The 18,480-nt window shown below is 46.2% G+C and overlaps 2 protein-coding genes across 2 annotated transcripts in view; both read right to left on the bottom strand.

Moving 5' to 3' along the window:
- Positions 1–104: 104 nt before the first annotated feature.
- LOC311162843 (NF-kappa-B inhibitor delta-like) lies at positions 105–16,674 on the bottom strand (the record flags this gene model as incomplete). Its single annotated transcript, XM_084221423.1, has 9 exons — positions 105–221; positions 5,072–5,236; positions 8,072–8,188; positions 8,717–8,883; positions 9,371–9,422; positions 12,776–12,922; positions 13,985–14,102; positions 16,331–16,388; positions 16,572–16,674. The coding sequence occupies 9 exons, from the start codon at positions 16,672–16,674 to the stop codon at positions 105–107; spliced, it is 1,044 nt and encodes a 347-aa protein (XP_084077549.1).
- A 547-nt stretch (positions 16,675–17,221) lies between these two features.
- The window catches only part of POU2AF1 (POU class 2 homeobox associating factor 1), a gene marked incomplete at both ends in the record, with an annotated part of 33,841 nt that continues 32,582 nt past the window's right edge, over positions 17,222–18,480 (bottom strand). Inside the window, one exon of the mRNA XM_084221422.1 lies at positions 17,222–17,533. Within this exon, the coding sequence (XP_084077548.1) occupies positions 17,222–17,533 (312 nt within the window). The remainder of the gene's footprint in view (positions 17,534–18,480) is intronic.

The following is an 18,480-nucleotide window of genomic DNA, read 5'->3' as shown; positions in this document are numbered from 1 at the left end:
CTCCTCACCCTCTGCTGCAGCTCAGGCTGCCCTGGTGACGTTTCCCAGTGGTTCTGGCAGGAGAGGAAAGGCTGTTTGACACACCAGGGTTCAGCCCTGGCTCTTCAGAGGTAAAATCCAGAGACAAACTTCTCTGGCTGCTGCTCAGCACCAGCTTCCCTGGGGAGGCAGACTCTCAGGGAGAGGCTGATGTTATTCAGCAGCCCTTGGTCAGGTTTGGGCTGTTGATAAAAGGTTTTCAGCATAATCAACTGAACAGGAGCTAAATGATTTTCTTTTAAAAGGTAGATAATAGGAAAATTGCAATACCTGAGGATTTCCTGCTTCTTGTATAAATGCAGAGCTTCCTAACAGTTTGTCTTGCCTCCTCTTGGTGAGGAAAGGAAGGAAAGGAAGGAGAGAAACATCTCTCCATATTAAATTCTACCAAAAAAGAGAAATAACTCCACCTGTGAAGAGAAATATGAATTCCATCCATCTGTTTGCTCACCTCATCCAGACACTTCCACGCTGCACTGAAAACCTTTCCAGTTCCTTTACCTTATGTAAGGTACCAGGGATTTTTTTTACCAAAACATGCTTTAAAAATATTCAGATAATATCTCCCCTTCTCCCCTGATTAACCTCAGCATTGGCCCAAGTGATAAATTCATGAGGTCACAGCAAAATATATATATTATTATTATTATTATATAAATTATAGAGAGCTGTAACTTTGCAGCAGTTAAAGGTGTGACCACCCCTGTGCAGGGACACTTCACCAAGTGTCATTTGAGTAGTGCTGGCAGCTGCTTCAGCCCCTGAGTGATCTTTTGGGGCACTGAAGGGCTGAAATTCTGCCCCAGAGCTCACCCAGTGCCAGCTACTCCTGCCTGCTGCCTCAGGAGCAGCCACACGTCAGAACCCCTTATCAGCAACAAGAAAAAGCCAGAAAATCAGGCTGAGGCAAGAAACTGGAGGCTTCTAGAGGAAATGGGGTGCCCACATCCTCCCCATGGCTTGGCAAGGTTGGCTTGAGCTTAGCAGAGCCAGGGAGATGTTCTCAGGGAGTGAAAGGGCACCATGAAATGATAAATAAGGGTTCAAGAACGTTCCATGACACATTTTACAGCAGCAGCCTGAGTGTGCACAGCAAGGAGGGCAAGTGCTGGGGTCTGACAAGATGTGCACAGCAAGGAGGGCAGTGCTGGGGTCTGACAAGATGTGCACAGCAAGGAGGGCAGTGCTGGGGTCTGACAAGATGTGCACAGCAAGGAGGGCAAGTGCTGGGGTCTGACAAGATGTCTCTGCCCTCCAGCTGAGGTGGATGTGTCGTTCTGACAGGTTATTGGCAGACTGCACACTTATCAATATCTTGTGGTGTGGATCCTCCCCAGGACTGCTCTGTGAGAGGGCTGTGGCTGTGCCCATCCCTGATCCCACTGCTGTGCACAGCCAGGTACCAACAGCAGCCCTAAAACCACCCTAAATCCCATCCTGATCCTTGCATGATGCCTGATCCAGGCCAAAAAACCCTCCTCAGTGGATGACACCAAGGTATTTCCAGCAAAATGTTCCTACACACCAAAATCTCCAGGCTGTACCAGCTTCCATCACATCAGCAGCAACTTTTCCATCCCCTGCAGCTTCTCCCTCTTTCCCTGCTGCTCCTTCTGCAGGGGTTTTGCAATCCCACCTGCGCCAGACTGGAAACACGTTTGAGATGCTGTCCCCACCTCGCTGTCAACAGCCCCAGGGACACACTCAGGACAAGTAGAAGCTTGCTGGCTGTTGACACAGGGCCTTGTTGACACAAGAAAGGGAAAAAACACAACAGAGGAGCCATTCAAAGGTTGATTGTGCGTTTTCTGGCGGTGAGAAATGTATTATTTCCCTCCTTTATCCCTCCCAAAAGTAAAAAGGAGTTAGAGGAAATACCTAAACCAGAGCTGGCTCTACTGGAAGGCTGGCATTTCATCATCCCTGCCAGGTGAAGCCCTGACTGCCTCTATAAACACAAACCCAGGGATCACCTCGTGCTTACAAAGCCATGAATAACTCCAGAAGTCACCCACAGTTACAGAGAAAAGAAAAGGTTCTTATTTTCAGCTTCTCTGCCCGAGAATTTGATCTAAAAGCTTCCCTTGCCAACCGACTGACAGCTTTTCTATGGTGCCACTTCAGAACGTTTGTTTGGTGATAACGAGCCTTTGTTATTAGCAACTTATCCAAAGCCACAGGTAGGAAGAGATAAACTGTGCAAATAAAGGGATATCACACTGCCAGCAAGGCTGAGCTTTGAGAAGTTACATTTCCCCTGAAAGAGCAATAAAAAATTGAGGGGTGAGCTGTGAACTGCTTAAATCAGTGAGAGAAGTAGAGAAGACACTCAGGTTCGAGATTTAACAGGGATTTTCTTCACAGCCAGGCCAGGAACTGGGAAAGGGAAAATTGTTTTACACACAGGAAGCCCAAAGGAGCAGCTTGTGGATTGTGGCTGCTTTCAGAGCAGGCTGAGCTTTGGGAAGCTGAGCACAGAGAGGAGGAATCCTGGGGCTGCCGTGGGCCCTTCCCACTGCAAACCTCATCCCCCAGCTCCCAGCAGCGCCAGCTGCCAGGGGGATGCTTGGATTCCTCCCCTAAAAGGATATTTTCCCTGATATTCTGGAGATGGGGATGATTCCAGACTCCCATTGCTTTGTATGAAACACCCAAGAGATGACACAATAAAGAGAAGCCACTCGAGGAAAGAAAGCTCCTGTATTATTTCATCCTGCCAAAGGACTTCAGTCACCTCACAGACATTTCAAGGCGGCAAAAAAGCTTTTTACATTTTCACCTGCCACGTGCTGCTCACAGTTTGACAGTTCTGTTGCTGCAGGTTCCAGAATTTGATCTTTTATCCATCATTTTGCTTTGACACACAGTACTGCCTCCCTGGTACCCTTCTCACTCCACTCAGGGCTCGCTGTAACATCCTTCCAAGTGAGACAGCACTGGCTTTTGCTGGCCTGTGCTCAGATACATGAAAATTTATGCAAACACATGCAAATACACGTCTGCTTCTCTGTCAGCAGGATTGTGGGTACGTGTAGCGAGAGGCAATGGCCCAGCAGCAGAGAGGAGGGCTGGAAAATCGAGATCTCTGCATTTCTTAAGAGCTTTTGTTCCTGTCAGTTGTTTAAACACTCCAGGCCTGCCAGTGCCTCAGGAAATCCCACGGAGGCAGCAGCCCGTGGGTGCTCAAGGAAGTGGCTGCAGTGATTTAAGAGCTCTGCCCTTCATCTCTGCGCTCACCCTGCTCCAGAGCAGCACCCGTGCACACCCAGCAAAATCCAAACCCCAAAATCCAGCTGAGAGTGAGCCCTAGCACGGGCCAGCCTCTGCCAAAACACAGCCTGGCAGAGCCACTGATTGCACAGCAATCCACAAATCATTTCACAGAAATGCAAAAAGGAGCCTGCCAAACCCCTCTCGGGTGGGAAAGGGAGCAGGGCAGCACTCCTCGCACACACCCACACGGGTCTGCGCCCTAAAAGCTCTTGGAGACCCGAAGGAATTCTCTGTCTCCCACCCAGGTGAGGTGAGCTCCCACCTGAGGGGCTTCCAGAGCTGTCCTGTGCCACCAGAGCTGGGGACTGGGATGGGATGAGATGGGATTGGATGGGATGGGATGGATGGGATGGGATGGGATTGGATGAAATGGGATGGGATTGGGTGAGATGGGATTGGATGGAATGGAATGGAATGGAATGGAATGGAATGGAATGGAATGGAATGGAATGGAATGGAATGGAATGGAATGGAATGGAATGGGATTGGATGGGATGGGATTGGATGGATGGGATTGGATGGGATTGATGGGATGGGATGGAATTGGATTGGATTGGATGGAATGGGATTGGGTGAGATGGGATTGGATGGAATGGAATGGGATTGGATGGGATGGGATGGGATTGGATGGATGGGATTGGATGGGATTGATGGGATGGGATGGGATTGGATGGAATGGGATGGGATTGGGTGAGATGGAATTGGATGGGATTGGATGGAATGGAATGGGATGGATTGGATGGGATTGATGGGATGGGATTGCACTGCATTGGAAATCTCCCCTCAGCAGCCACACAACCCCACCCCTTGTCCTTGTTCTTACAGCAGCTGTTTCTTCCCTCGGGCTGGCCATGGGGAGCTGCTCCAGAGCCCTCCCAAAGTGCTGGCAATGGGAATTCCAGCTTGCAGGACCCTCCTGTGGGGCTCTTGCCTTTGGATGTCCATCCCCTCAGGTCAAATCCAGCCAGGGCTGACTCAAGTTCTCCATCCAGGCTCTCCCCACCAGGATCCAGCATTCCCAGGGGAGCAGGGTCAGTGGGAGCTGCACAGCCCAGAGGCTGCAGCATTTCCAGCAGTCCCTGTGCACAGGCCCAGCCAGAGACACAGTTTGGGGTGTCTCAGAGCAGCATTTCTCAACCTTTCACAGCCAAACTGTCTCCTTGTGCTCTGCCAGCCCCAAGGGTTTCAAAGCCTGCCTGTGCTTTGAGCTTTCTTGGAATATTTACTTATTTATGTAGCAGCTCCTTGATTTGCTCACCTCCCTGCTGGAGGTTTATCCTCATTTTCTGTTACCAAAATTGAGTTTTCAACCATTTGAAAGTTCATCTTCTGCTGTCTGATGTGCTGCTCGTGGCCACAGGTTGAGAAACACTCCCAGCCCAGCCTGGCTGGAGCCTGCAGGAGCAGGGATGTGCTGCAGAACCACCCTCACAGTTTTTATAGGAGGCACAAGCTGGAGTTGAAGCTGTTCCATAAATTGCAGATAAATCAGGATCTGGCATTTCTGTGGCAGGAGTTGAACACAGGTGTGACTTTCCCTTTCTTCAGCAAATTCCTGACCTGCCAAAAAATGTGGAATTTCAGGAAGCACCATCTGAGCCACCCAAACCACTCACACACGCGATTATTTACACGTACGTGTGCAACAAAATAAATGCCCAAATACATCAGGAATATTTTTATATTCACAAGCACAAAACCCAGCCAGCCCTGGAGCGTGCAGGGGTGTTAGGGGAGAGCAGCAGTGTGGATCCCATACCTGCTCCCCAGCTTTTCCAGCAGGGGCCATGTGGACTGGCTGGTCATTGTCCAAATTCCTGATGCTGGGGTCTGCCCCGTGCTCCAGGAGCAGCTGGATGATTTCCTTCTGGTTCTTGTCCCCAGGCAAAGCAGCTGCCATGTGCAGGGCTGTGTTGCCATGGGCCTAAAGCAGAGGGAAGGGGGGAAAAAAAAAGGAGTAAAAAACCCAGAGAAACTCCCTGGTGAGCTTTGCCATCTCAAAAGGGAGATGTGAAATGAGAGAAGGATCCTCGTGGGGTTTGTCATCAGGAGCTGAGGGAGGATCTCTGCTCTGCTTCTCCCAGGCAGGAGGTTTGTGGATTCAGGTTCTTTTTCTTTGCTAGAGCACCACAAATTGGGGGGCTTTGATGCTTTGGGTGTAGGTAATTAATAGCCCTGAAGCAGGAACATTCCCTGGTTGCTGAAATTCCCCCTAAATCATACCCTGGTTGTTCTGAAATACCCCTTGAAACTGCTCTGAAATCACTCCTAAATCACAGCCTCGTGTATGATTGCACTGAAATTTCCCCTTAAAACTGTTTTGAAATCCTACCAAAATCACAGCCTCATGTATGATTGTACTTAAATCCCCCCTAAGACTGCTCTGAAATCACCCCATAAATCATAGCCTCATGTATGATTGCTCTGAAATTTCCCCCCTAAAACTGCTCTGAAATCACCCCCTCAATGATACCCTCATGGAAACAGAGACCTGGGGAATTACTGGAAAAAGAGAAGGCTGTGACAGGCATGGAACTATTTCACTGGGAAGCATTAAATGATAGCAATATAATATATAACACTGGATTATAGACACCAAACCCATCACACTGCTGCCCACCACACAAAGCTCCACAGCACCAGCCCCATTTGTGCTCCTTTCCCAAAATTTCCAAGCCCCAGGAAGATTCCAGTTCCCAAGGTCAGGCATGGCTTGGCTCCAGTGCCAGGATTGGCACGGGAGGGACAGAGCTGTGAAGCCAGGCATGGATGGAGGGGCTGCAGAAGCTCTGGTGCCACCAGACCATGAAGAAATCTGTGCCCTGTCTGGTCAGGTATGACTGGTAACGGTTGTAAATGAGAAAAAGCTGATAAACAAAAGCACAAGGTGGGGTATTTTTAGTCTGCAAGAGTCTCATTGAGGCAGCTGCTCGGGTTTGTTTTCTCTCAGAAACAATCATGGGTTTGTCATGGCATTGGAATGGTTGGGCACAAATTGCAGCCTGTGTTAATATTCCAGTTGTTCAAATGTGAAATGAAAGATGTGATTTTCAGCTCCTGTTAACCACTGAGACACCAGGGAGAACTGAAGCAGAAAATAAAATTGCAGAATTTTAACAGTTTTTCTCAGACAAGGCATGTTTTACAAGCCCTGAACAAGCAGATCCTTGTCAAGTTTGTTATCCCAGAAAATCAAGGGATGGTTACAAGCTCTTTACAGGATTTCTTGTTAAAATGGAAAGATCTGCATTTGAGAGATTCCAAATCCAGGCATGGGCTAAGATAATGAGGCAATCTGACAGGGCCTGACCTTGGAACCTCAGGCTGACATTAATAGGTCTCATGTGAGACAAAGTGGGCTCCAGGAATCCTCCAGATGGAAAACACCTCCAAGGCTTCAATATTTTTCTCATTGTGAAAATGCCATGGAGACAGATTTGGAGTGAGGCAAGCACAAGCAGTGGGTGAGCCAGGGAAACCTGAACATGGCTGCTTCCTTGGCTTCTTCATGCTCTGAAGAGCTAAAAAATCCAGGATATCTCCCTGCCCCAGACAGCTCAGCAACAAGACTGAAGACTCTGAGTGATCCTATCACAGGAGCAAGCTCTCCCAGGATTTTGATCAAGAGACAACAGAGACTCCCTTGGACAGGCTCTCACCTGCCTGGGGGTCTCTGAAGATACAGGAGGAATGCAGTGAAAAACCCTTCACAGGACAGAAAAACTCCAGCTTGGCGCCATAACCCACAAACACAACCCAAAACAGGTTTTCTCCAGTCCAACAGAAATCTGGAGGGGTCAAAAAAGGGGAGCTGCCCTTTGTCTGCCTCGGTGAGAGATGGATTGACAGAGGAATTCAGTTCCCTCCTGAGGGACACAAACTCTGGGGAGCACAAGAAGGCTGAGGCTGCAGGTGCTGCAATGAAACAGGGACCCCCAGCCTTGTCCCCCTCCTCAAAGGAGAGAGACAGAGGGGGAAGCAGCCAGAATCACCCCTTAGCCCTGCTGAGAGGGGCAGCCTGTCCCAAAATGAAGCAGGGACCCCCAGGTTTGTCTCCCTCCTCAAAGGAGAAGGACAGAGGGGGAAGCAGCCAGAATCACCCCTCAGCCCTGCTAAGGATCAGCCCAAAACTCTGCCTGGTGGGCAGTGGTGGCTCAGCTGAGGCTCCCAGGGATGCCAGGAGTTTTGTTTGGGAGGAGCTGCTGCCTGTGGGAGGTGATCAGTGCTGGGGATCTGCTCCCAGCTGAGCTCTGGGGCAGCACTGGGGAGGTTTCCAGCTTGCTTTACCCAACCTAGGGATGGCTGTGCCAGAAAATCTACAAATGATGTTTAAGGCAGAAAGAATGCTCATGTCCCTCGGCAGAAGCAGGGACTTTGTCCTTCCTGTGGTGCCACATCTGACAGCAGAGATGGATCGATACCTGGCTGCCCTGAAGTGCCACCTCTCAGTGTAATGCTGCTGTCAAACCTTGCATCACTGCAGGGCTGTTTGCTCAATCCTCAACCCAATCTAAAGTTCATGTTCCTCCTCAAGCAACCACTTCCCATGTCCTTCCTCCTCCCTGCTTATCTCCTCCTCATTCTCTCTTCTCCTGCTGGGAGAGGGCCCTGCTTTTCATGACAGAGTTCAAGCCAGGTGCTGTTTTCCTGTGAGATGTCTGTTTACTGGAAAATGCAGTTTGGGGTTGAACAGAAGTTCAAATTAGCAACTTTTGCCCTTTCCCTCTGTAAAAACAAGCCTGTTGTTGATAAAAATTACCTTGTTGTTGACAAAATCCTTGCACTTGAAAGCATTCAGCTCCAGGAAGTACCTGAGCAGGGAGACGTTCCCATCCTGCACTGTGTAATGAAGAACTGTCTTGTTGCTTTTCACATCCTATTTCAAAACAGAGAAAAAGAATATAAAAAACCCAGACCAAATAAGAAATGTTCTGCAGGCCAAGCTGGAGAGATCCCATAAACCCATCAGAGGAAAGCCAGGCCAGCTCTGCAGCTGATGGGGAGCATCTCCCTCCCTCCAGGGACCCTCTGAGTGTCCAGTGTCTGCTTCAGGAACACCAAAAGGCAGCACCTGTTGGATAATATTCATTTTTTTTACTTAGAGATGGGGTAATTGAGAAATGCTTTAAAAACTTTAATTTAATTTTTAGTCTTATGAGAAGGATGAGATAACCCAGATGTTATAATTTATGTTATTACAATTAGACGTTAACTATTTTAATTATAATATTCAGTTATAATAATCACATAACAAGCACCTAACCCTGCCAGCAGTTCCCTTGGAAGGAGAACAGACTTAGTCCTTGTGCCAGCAGCTCATTCCTTCTCCAATCCTGTGTTTTGAGCAGGAGAACTGTGGGGAGAATTCCCAGACAAACCCTAGGATGACCCAGCCCCTCCTCACCCGGCTGTAGATGGAGGCTCCGGTCTGCACCAGGAGCTGGATGCAGGATTCCAGCTCCCTGCTCTGCTGCTGCAGCTCCCTGTGCTGCTCCTCTGACTCTGCCTGCCTGCCCTGCTCCCTCAGCAGGGCGTTGTGGGCCAGGACAGCACAGTGGAGAGGGGTATGGCCTGGAAAAGCAAGATGGGATGGAGGTGAGGACAGCGCCAGGAAAATACTGATGTGCAGAGAGGAGGCAGGGCTGGCACAGAGAGCATTCACCCAGTCATTCATCCCATCATTTATTCAATCATTCATTCAATAATTTGTCCAATAATTTATCCAATCATTCATTCCATCATTAATTCCATCATTCATCCCATCATTTGTTCAATCCATGCAGGTGTTGTAGAGGCACAAGCCCTTCTCAGCTTTCTTCTCTGCCTCTCTGCACACTTTTTGGGGCATTCCAGCATGTTTTTAGCTCCAATTGAATCCCCCCCAGAGCCATCAGCACCTTTGGAGTTTGTGGCATTTGAGTGCACAGACACATCTGTCTCTCCCCCAGGAATTTTCTGAGCCTGCTCTGGTCTCCCAGCACGCCCCCAAAAGCCAACGAGCATCAGGCAATGAAATATCCAATTCAGGTTTTCACACCACTTGTGCAAAGGTTTTTACCTTCAAAATCCTTCATTTCCAGATCCAGAGGGAAACCCAGGGACAGGATAACCTGAAGGCAGCAGGGAAATGCAGAATTTTAGTTCAGCAGAACACCGTGCAAGCCAAAATCAGCCAAAACGAACAAAATGTAAAACCAAACACCATCAGATAATGATCATTTAATTCCAAACCAAACCATTATTTGACACTAGATTCCAGTGCTGTGAATGCTCCCAACAGGGACATTCAAGGTGATCACGTTCCCTAACTCCCACCTAATCATCCTTTCAGGTTTTCTCAGTTCAGGACAGTAAAATTCAGTCTCTGCCCCCAGCTCAGGGGTGCCAGACTCCTCACTTTCACCCTGGATTAGGCAAAGCCACCAGTGACACCAGGACATGTTTGTTCTGAGTGATCCTTGACAAGGAAAATGAAAATCTCTCCTTGACAGGTGTAGCCAAAGTTTATGGCCCAAAAGTTTGCCAGCACTGACAATTCTCAGGCTGGATTTATTTACTTTTTGTTTTCAGTGTGCAGCAGTGTGTGAAGTTAAAGCCTCAGCTCGTGGCAATGAGGCTGCAGAAACGCCAGGAGTTGTGATCTGGAGATGAGAATTTCTTGGATTTAGCAGAGAATCAAAGCTTTAAAGCTCTTTAATATAAGAAAATTATAGATTTAGCATGATGGAGTTAAGTAGCTCCTTGTCTCTATTATTACAGAGAATTTATTTCTTTCTTTTGATTGAATAAAGCAAGCTGTTCACATTAATGGCTGAGAATTTTTGCAGTGACTCATCTTTGTCAAACCAGACAAGGCTCAGGACAGAATCCTCCCACTGAAAGATCACCCAGAACGGTTAGGGCTTGACTTATCATCTTCTAACAAAAATAAAATATGTCCAGATCAAATATTGACACCTCGCTCTGAGGTGCTTATTAGAGATTAGATAGTTAATCCATTAGGAAAAAAAAATACCCAATAAAATAAACAAACAAACCATAAAGCCTTTCATGGCTCTGACCACATCGAGGAACGAGTCTCTGCCCGTTGTCCCTTTTCATGTCAAGGCCAGAAAAACAACAAAAAACCAACAAAGAAACCCACAAAAGAAAAACCAAACAAAGGAACCTTGCAATCCAAACCACCACGAGGCACTCTGAGAGGCTTTGTTGGCATCATCTGGACGAAACCCCTTTTTCCTACTTAAGGAAACACCTGTTTTCCAGAGAACTGGCTGTGTTACACATTAACTGCCCGCCCGGGGCTCAGCCTGGGCACAGCTAACGAATGCTGGACGTGGTGCCAGCGCCACAGGCACCCCCTGGCACCTCAGCCCTGTCCCCTGCCCTCAGCAAAGCCACCAAACTCTGCCTGTGCTCAGCCCTGGCACAGATCAAGGCAGGTTTTTTAAAATTAATTTCATTTTCTGGACACCCTGGCTCCTCTCCCCTGTCCCATGCCCTCAGCAGAGCCACCAAACCCTGCCTGTGCTCAGCCCTGGCACAGATCAAGGCAGGTTTTTAAATGATTTCATTTTCTGGCCAATAGTGAAGCATTTTGGACTCACAGGGGGCTAATCCCTGCTGTGGAATCCCTTCCTGAAATGCCCACAGGGCCTGTTTTAAAGTGTTCATTTGCTTTTCGCACAGAGCTTAGGTGCAGAGAAAGCATCAGGGAAGCAAAGATTTGCTCATGTAAATCAGGCTTTGAAGGAAAATCCAAAAAAAGTGCCTCATTTTGGAGGCTGTGCCTGCCCGCAGGGTCACATCTCATCTCTCTTCTGCTGCCTTGAGTCTGGACACGATTTTTTGTCCCTGTGACCTCCAGGAGGGGTTTCACCCTGCCTTTAGAGCTGCCTCTCCTCACCCCTCCTGGCTGGGGAGCGTGTTCCAGTGCTGCACCACACTGGGCATGCCACCAGCACATGTGGAGCTGTCACCTGCAGAAAGAATTCATTTGTCCCCACAGAGCCGCTGAAGAATTTCCCTCTGTAACAGCAGGCTGCAAGCACAGCCCTAAAAAAGGGATAAAAGCCACCCTGGGAAGTCAATCCCTGACACAGGGAGCCTTTGCTCAGCCTCCATCTCTCACTGAGATTCATTTAAAGACACCAACATCAACACTCTATATTATATATACATTATCTATATATGTATGTATATTATATATACATGTATATATACACATATCTGTATTATATATACATGTCTATTAAATATACATTATCTATATGTATATTATATATGTGTATGCTATATCTCTACAATGTATATGTACAATATACTATATATACACACTAAAATTAAACACCATTATATACATTATATATACACATTTATACACACGTATATGTATTATATATACGTGTATACTAAACATACATTACATATGCATATATTATAGATGTGTATATTGCATATATACAATATATATGTACAATAAATACACACATATATATTACAATATATACAATTATATATTATATATACATGTGTATATACATATATACACACGGATATATGTATTAAATATACATTATATATATGTATATTTTATATATATACAATACAAATGTACAATATACACACATATATATATTAAAATATATACAATTTAAGATATTGTATATACATGTGTATATACATATATATATACACATATATATGCATTATATATACATGTATATTAAATATGCATGATATATATGTATATGTGTATATTATAGATTTGTATATTGTATATATACAATATATATGTACAATATACACACATATATAAATATATACAATTAGAGATATTGTATATACATGTGTATATACATATATATACACACATATATGTATTATAGATACATGTATTTTAAATATACATTATATATATGTATATGTGTATCTTATATATGTGTATATTGTATATATACAATATATATGTACAATATAGACACACATATATATTCAAATATATACAATTATATATTATATATACACGTGTATATACATATATATATGTATTATACATATATATGTATAGATATGTATAATATATATGTATATATTATGCTATATCTGTATTATATATACATGTATCTTAAATATACATTATATATATGTATACGTGTATCTTATATATGTGTATATTGTATATATACAATATATATGTACAATATAGACACACATATTTAAATATATACAATTATATATATTATATACACATGTGTATATACATATATATACACACATATATGTATTATATATACATGTGTCTTAAATATACATGATATATGTGTATATGTGTATATTGTATATATACAATATACATGTACAATATACTACACACACACATATATAAAATATATACAATTATATCTATTATATATCCATTTTATACTGTTCATCAGCAATTCCAACATGCAGTTCCCCCTACCTGGAGGACTTGGCTGTAGCCATACGTGGCAGCCAGGTGTAGCGCTGACTGCCCCTTGTTGTCCACAGCATTGATGTCTGCTCCCGCCCGGATGAGGTCGTGGACGATGGCTGCCTGCCTGGCCGTGACAGCCACCAGCAGGGGAGTCTGCAACAGCAGCACAGACAGCTGTGAGAGCTCACACCAACCCCAGAGCCCAGGGATGCCTTGGAGAGCTGCCTCAAACACAGCCTGGACAAGATTCACACAGTAAAAGGGGGTTTTTATTCAAGCCCTTCAACAGGTACAACTTGGGCAGTCAAAGCCTCCCTGAGGCTACACCCAAGATGGTCGTGAGTTTTTCAGACAATTATAAGTTTGGTCACATCAGGTGTTAATCCTCCAATTACAGCTGTAGGTAATGAAGTAATTTACCCTCAGTTTGCTCCCCCCCCAAACTCACTTTTGTGAGTTTTTGCTCCCCCCCAAACTTCACTTTTTAGGGCTGAGACAGTGAAGTGTCCTTGAGTTCCAGGCCTACAGAAGAACTATTTTGTCTGAATAAAATGTGAGAACAGTAGCTGACAGGCTATGGAGCTTTAGAGTTACACACTAAAGAACTGCAGGATTATAAATATGAAAGATAGAAAAGCTAAAATCCTACGGCATCAGCAGCAGCTGCTGGTGTAAAACAAGGGGGAAAGTGCTGGCTGAAATCCCAAGGACTGTGGTGCCAGCAATGAGCACAGCTCGCAGGATGGCTTGGAATCCCACATGAGATGGGGATTTCCAGCTCTTGCTGGACTCCCTCTGCTGTTCTTCAGCCCTTAATTTGACAGCAACCCAAACCCAACATTTTTTAAATTGCATCAGGTGCGAGTCAGTTGCCTGTAAACCCTTCAGCCTGGGAGGCCGATGCCAGCACACAAACATTTCACTGGGCCGGTGTTTTCTCACATCACTCACGGGCTGGAAAAAGAATGGGCTCATTCTCATCCCACCTGATTTACGACCATGCCACGGAATTTTACAATCCTGCTGCTGAATTTTACAATCCTGCCTCTGAATTTTACAATCCTGCCCCGAGTGAGGCCGTCAGTGCCAAGCCTTCCTGGCAGCAGAGGGGCAGAGCTGGATTTTGAGGGCACCTTGCTGTCTGCCATGCCAAGCCTGTTCCCATCCCATCCCTGCTGTCTGCAGGAGAAAGTGGCCCCTTTTTCCCCTTTTTACCTTTCCTCTGTGCTCCTTGGCATCGAGTCTCCTCAGGGCTCTCATGCGCTCTGCGGCCGCCAGCGTGTGGGCCCGCAGGCCTTTAGCTGCATAAATATGCAGAATTCTAAGACAGCAAATAAATAAAGACACCCATCACTGATGGACCGTGGACCACACTGGGAGCAAACAGTTTTACAGGGTAGCACTGCCACTTTTTGGGGTTTTGCACCCAGGGTTTCACAAATCCCTGCCATGAGCCCCCAAAATTCCCGTTTTTATGGGAAGGGCTTTGCAGCTCCAGCAGCTGCAGAGTCCAAGAGCTCTCGGTGCTCCTGAGCTTTGCCTGCTGCCTCCTTCCCACTCCAGCACCTTCTTGCAGCTGAGATTCACCACTGGGAGGTGTCAAAGCCCTCCTTCACTCCCCTTTGGGGAATTGGATGTATAAATCCCTTTTTGGGGTGATACAGCCCTGGGTGTGCAGGTGAAACCTCACCATCAGGGGTAACAACCTCTCCCTAATTGATGGATTTGTAATCTATCAACCTCTTAAATTCCCTAATTGATGGATTTGTAATCTATCAACCCCTTAAATTCCCTAATTGATGGATTTGTAATCTATCAACCCCTTAAATTCCCTAATTGATGGATTTGTAATCTATCAACCTGTTAAACTCTCTATTGATATATTTGTAATATATCCACCTGTTAAATTCTAATTTCTATTAAAACTCCTGGTGAAAGGAGTTTTATTTATTTGTTTATTTATTTATTATTTACTGTCCTTATATTTTGCACCAAAGAGTTGGCACAGTCCAGGGAGCAGCCAGTGGCCCTTAGTGATGGGGAGAACACTTCTCTGCTTCACTTGGGTCCTCTGGCTCTGGCTGGAGCCACTTCCCTTCCCCCAGCTCCTACTTGAAGGAAATTCCAACCCCCTAAAACAGGAGGAGCCCACCCCACACACAGTCACACCAACCCCTGGCTTCATTCTGCTCCAGACAGAAATATTTGATGCTTTTCAGGCAGAAGGTGGTGGGAAGTTGTTTCTCTCCCTGGGTAGTTTCTCTCCAGAGCCACCCCTCACAATCTCAGGAAGTGGAAATACAATTTTCTGGCTAATCAGATTTTCAGTCAAGCTCAGCATTAGCTGTGGCTGCACACCCACACATCCCCAAGGGTGCCAGGAGAGGATAAAAGTGATTGAAGCTGAACTGCAGGAGCAAGGAGTGCTGCAGGAAATGCCTCCAGGCCACAGCTGGCTCAAGGAATTCCTTCTTAGTCTGCCTAATGTGTAAAATTAGCACAAGGTCTGACAGCTAATCTCTGGTTCTAGCCTGTACATATATTATTGAACTAATTGATTGCTAAACCAATGTTTGTGGATAGGAAATAAAACACTCTAGGCATAGCAAAGTTACTGTAGATCTTTATTGAAAAGAAAAAAAAAAAAGAAAAAAATATTTTGTCTTTTTTTTTCTAACCAGAACAACCCAGAAAGAAATGATGAAACAGTTTCATCTTTATGTTCACACACAGAATTGACATACATTGGAGTGAAAGGAATTGAAAAGCAATCAGAGCAACCACGGGCTTGATTCACAACTGCTTTATCCCAGTTTTACCTGGGGAATATCTCTGAATTTCATAAAACTGGAGGAAGCAGTGGTGAATTAAGCTCCTTTGAATTAATTTCTTTGCTGGGTTTTTCTGCAAATATAAGCCACTAATTTCAATGCAAACCTCAACTGCTGCTCTTTTCCAACAACTTTATGATCACTTACATGATCTAGTGCTCGTGTCTTCCACATTTGTCAATATTCAATACAAAAATACTCTTGGAAAGTCTTTAAGACTTTCAACCTGGGTTTTCAAATCTCACTCAGGCACAAACTCTAAGGCCACTTGAAATATTGCCTGGGTGGCAGCTGGACTCCAGGTAATAAAGAGTACAAGAAATAATTTTGCAGTTAGTCTTGCAAATAATAAAATCATCCAACAATCCTGGGCTTTAGAAAGCAGAAAAACCCAGAGAAATTGTGTTCAGCAGCCAAGAGCCTCTTGTTTGTCAAGAAAGCAATAAACAGGGTTCAAAGGGGATGTATCTCCTGAAATATATCAATGGATTTGCCTGTGCCGTGGCACTCCTGAGCCTCAACCAAAATATTTACACTCACATCAGAGGGAAAAGTGAAGCTACTCATTCTCCAGGAAAGGAAATCAGAAAGCCATAAAGGAATCATGTGCACCTCTGGGCCTGGGGAGCTTTCCAAGGAGAGGTCACTAAAGTTCCCTGGCTCAGCACATCACACTCAAACGCTACAGAAAAGCAAAAATATTGGCAGATGACAGCAATGCCATGGAGACCTGGTTGGGCTGCAGTCCAGGTTCTGGAAGATCCCTGTCTTGTCAATGATCTCCTGATCTAGGGCCAGGAATTCAGTCCTGACTCAGGCAAAACTCCCAGAGACTTCACCGGGGCAGGATCTGTCACTGGCAGCATTTCCTGCCAGCCACTAAATCAGCCCCACACCTCAAATTTGGATATTTCAGAGCCTCAAACCCCTGTGCAGCTGAAAGAACGTGACCCCAACCCTCTGCTCCACACCTGCAGGGCTGGGCTCAGGGGCAGACAAGGGGCAGGGAGCTTCCAGGTACACCTTGGTGTGAATTCCTGCTCTGCAAACAGGGATCTCTGACTGCTCTGGCATTTAGCTCAGCTTTATTTTCACACTGCTGCACCTACCTCCACCAGCAGAACAAAGCTACTCTTTATGTTTTCCTGATTTCCAAAGGAATAGTAAAATTTAGGAGAGAAAAATGTAAATTTAGGCTCACCCCAATGTTTTCTAGTGGTCTAAATCTGGTGAGTTCCTCCCTGGACAGCTCAAAGACGCACAGACAATGCATTTACACAAAAGCAACCCTATTGAATTGGGTTTGCCAATATTTAGAAACTACTGTACCCTCACCAAATGCTACAGCTGGCTGTGGCTACACTGGAATCTGTCATTTTGAGGCCGTGAGGGTGAAAATCACCTTGTGCTGGTGCTGAGCACAAGCGTGCAGCATCCCAACCTGCCTGGGAGAGGCAGCAGGAGCTGCAACAGCAGAGGAACCTTGTGCTGGGCGCCAGGACAAAGCAAATTTCCCTCACCGCACAAAACACAGCGTGCTAAAACCCCCACCCCACCCTGCCTGCTTCAAAACCCGCGGAGCTGCTGGGTGGAGCAGCTGAGGAGCAGGCAGATGTGCAACCTAAAGCCCTTCAACAGAGAGAGCATGGCTCAACACGTACGTATCATTGTCCTCATCTTCCAGCAGCAGCTTCTCCATGGGCAGGGCACCGATGGCTCGCCGGGCATCCTCCAGCTCCTGCGGGGCTGGCTCGGGGATGGAGATGGGCACGGGCACCAGCTGGGGCCCGGGGAAGGAGGAGGAGGCTGCAGGGTACTGCAGGCTGGAGGCTGGCAGGGCAGACAGGGGCTGTGCCCACGGGAAGTAGGGCAGGGGCGGCTGCTGCTCCGTCACCTCCAGCGGTGGCACCACGGCCGGGGTGCTGCTGCGGGGCTGGGGAGGGCACAGAAACACAGCAAGGTGAGACAAGCAGGGTGGTACTCACTGTCAGGGGAGATGAAACAGGGAATTATCAATATGATTGCCTGGCAAAAGGTTTGGGGAATATGGAAACTATGAGGGAGATTGAAATGAAAGCAAGCTTTGAGATCCCCTAGTTACTGAACAACAGGAAAACAATGACATGGCCAGCTGAAGGTGATCCCCTTGTGATGGAACAACACCTTCTGCTTGCAGACAGCTCCAAGGGGCAGAGCAGACCCTGCTGGCTTGGCAGAAGGGGCCCAGAGAGGAGTTTTTGGGGTTTAAAATGCAACACAGGATGGCAACGTAATGATTCCTATAGGCTGTACATAAATGCTTTAGGATTTGTATCTTGGGCTAGATTGGTCAGTGAGAATTAGAATATTCAGCACAGAAGAAGATTTATGGTATTGGAACAGGAACCTCACTCCCTTACCCTCTTTACTCTCTTACCCTCTCATCCTCTCTCTCTCATCCTCTTTACCCCTCTCTTCTCTCAGCCCTGCTCCAGCTGTGGCTGGCAGCTCCAAGCAGGTCCCTGCACTTGGCCCTTTGCAATAACCCACAAGTTCCAAGACCTGGCTTCAGAGATCTCCATCTCTCCTGACCATCCTACCCCTGACACTCCTACAACTCGCGTATTTCTCTGAGCAGAGAGAGACATAATTCTCTCTCCCAGCATTTCTCCAGGGGAAGGCAGTGAGAAAGCTCAGAAAAAGGAGAGAAAACAATTCTTATCTCTATTCACTGCTCCTGTTGTTTGGCACACGTGGAATGGGTTATGGGGATTGCTCACCAAAAAGGGATTTGTTAATTGGACTCTGGTTGTTTTGGATTGATTGGCTAATTAGGTCAAAGCTGTGTTGTCACTGTCTGAAAGGGTCAGAGATTTTTCTTTGGTATAGTTTTAGTATAGT

The sequence above is a fragment of the Fringilla coelebs genome (genome assembly GCF_963513975.1).
Source record: "Fringilla coelebs genome assembly, chromosome: 25".
Classification (NCBI taxonomy): Eukaryota; Metazoa; Chordata; class Aves; order Passeriformes; family Fringillidae; genus Fringilla; species Fringilla coelebs.
This window is presented reverse-complemented; position numbering and strand designations above follow the sequence as displayed.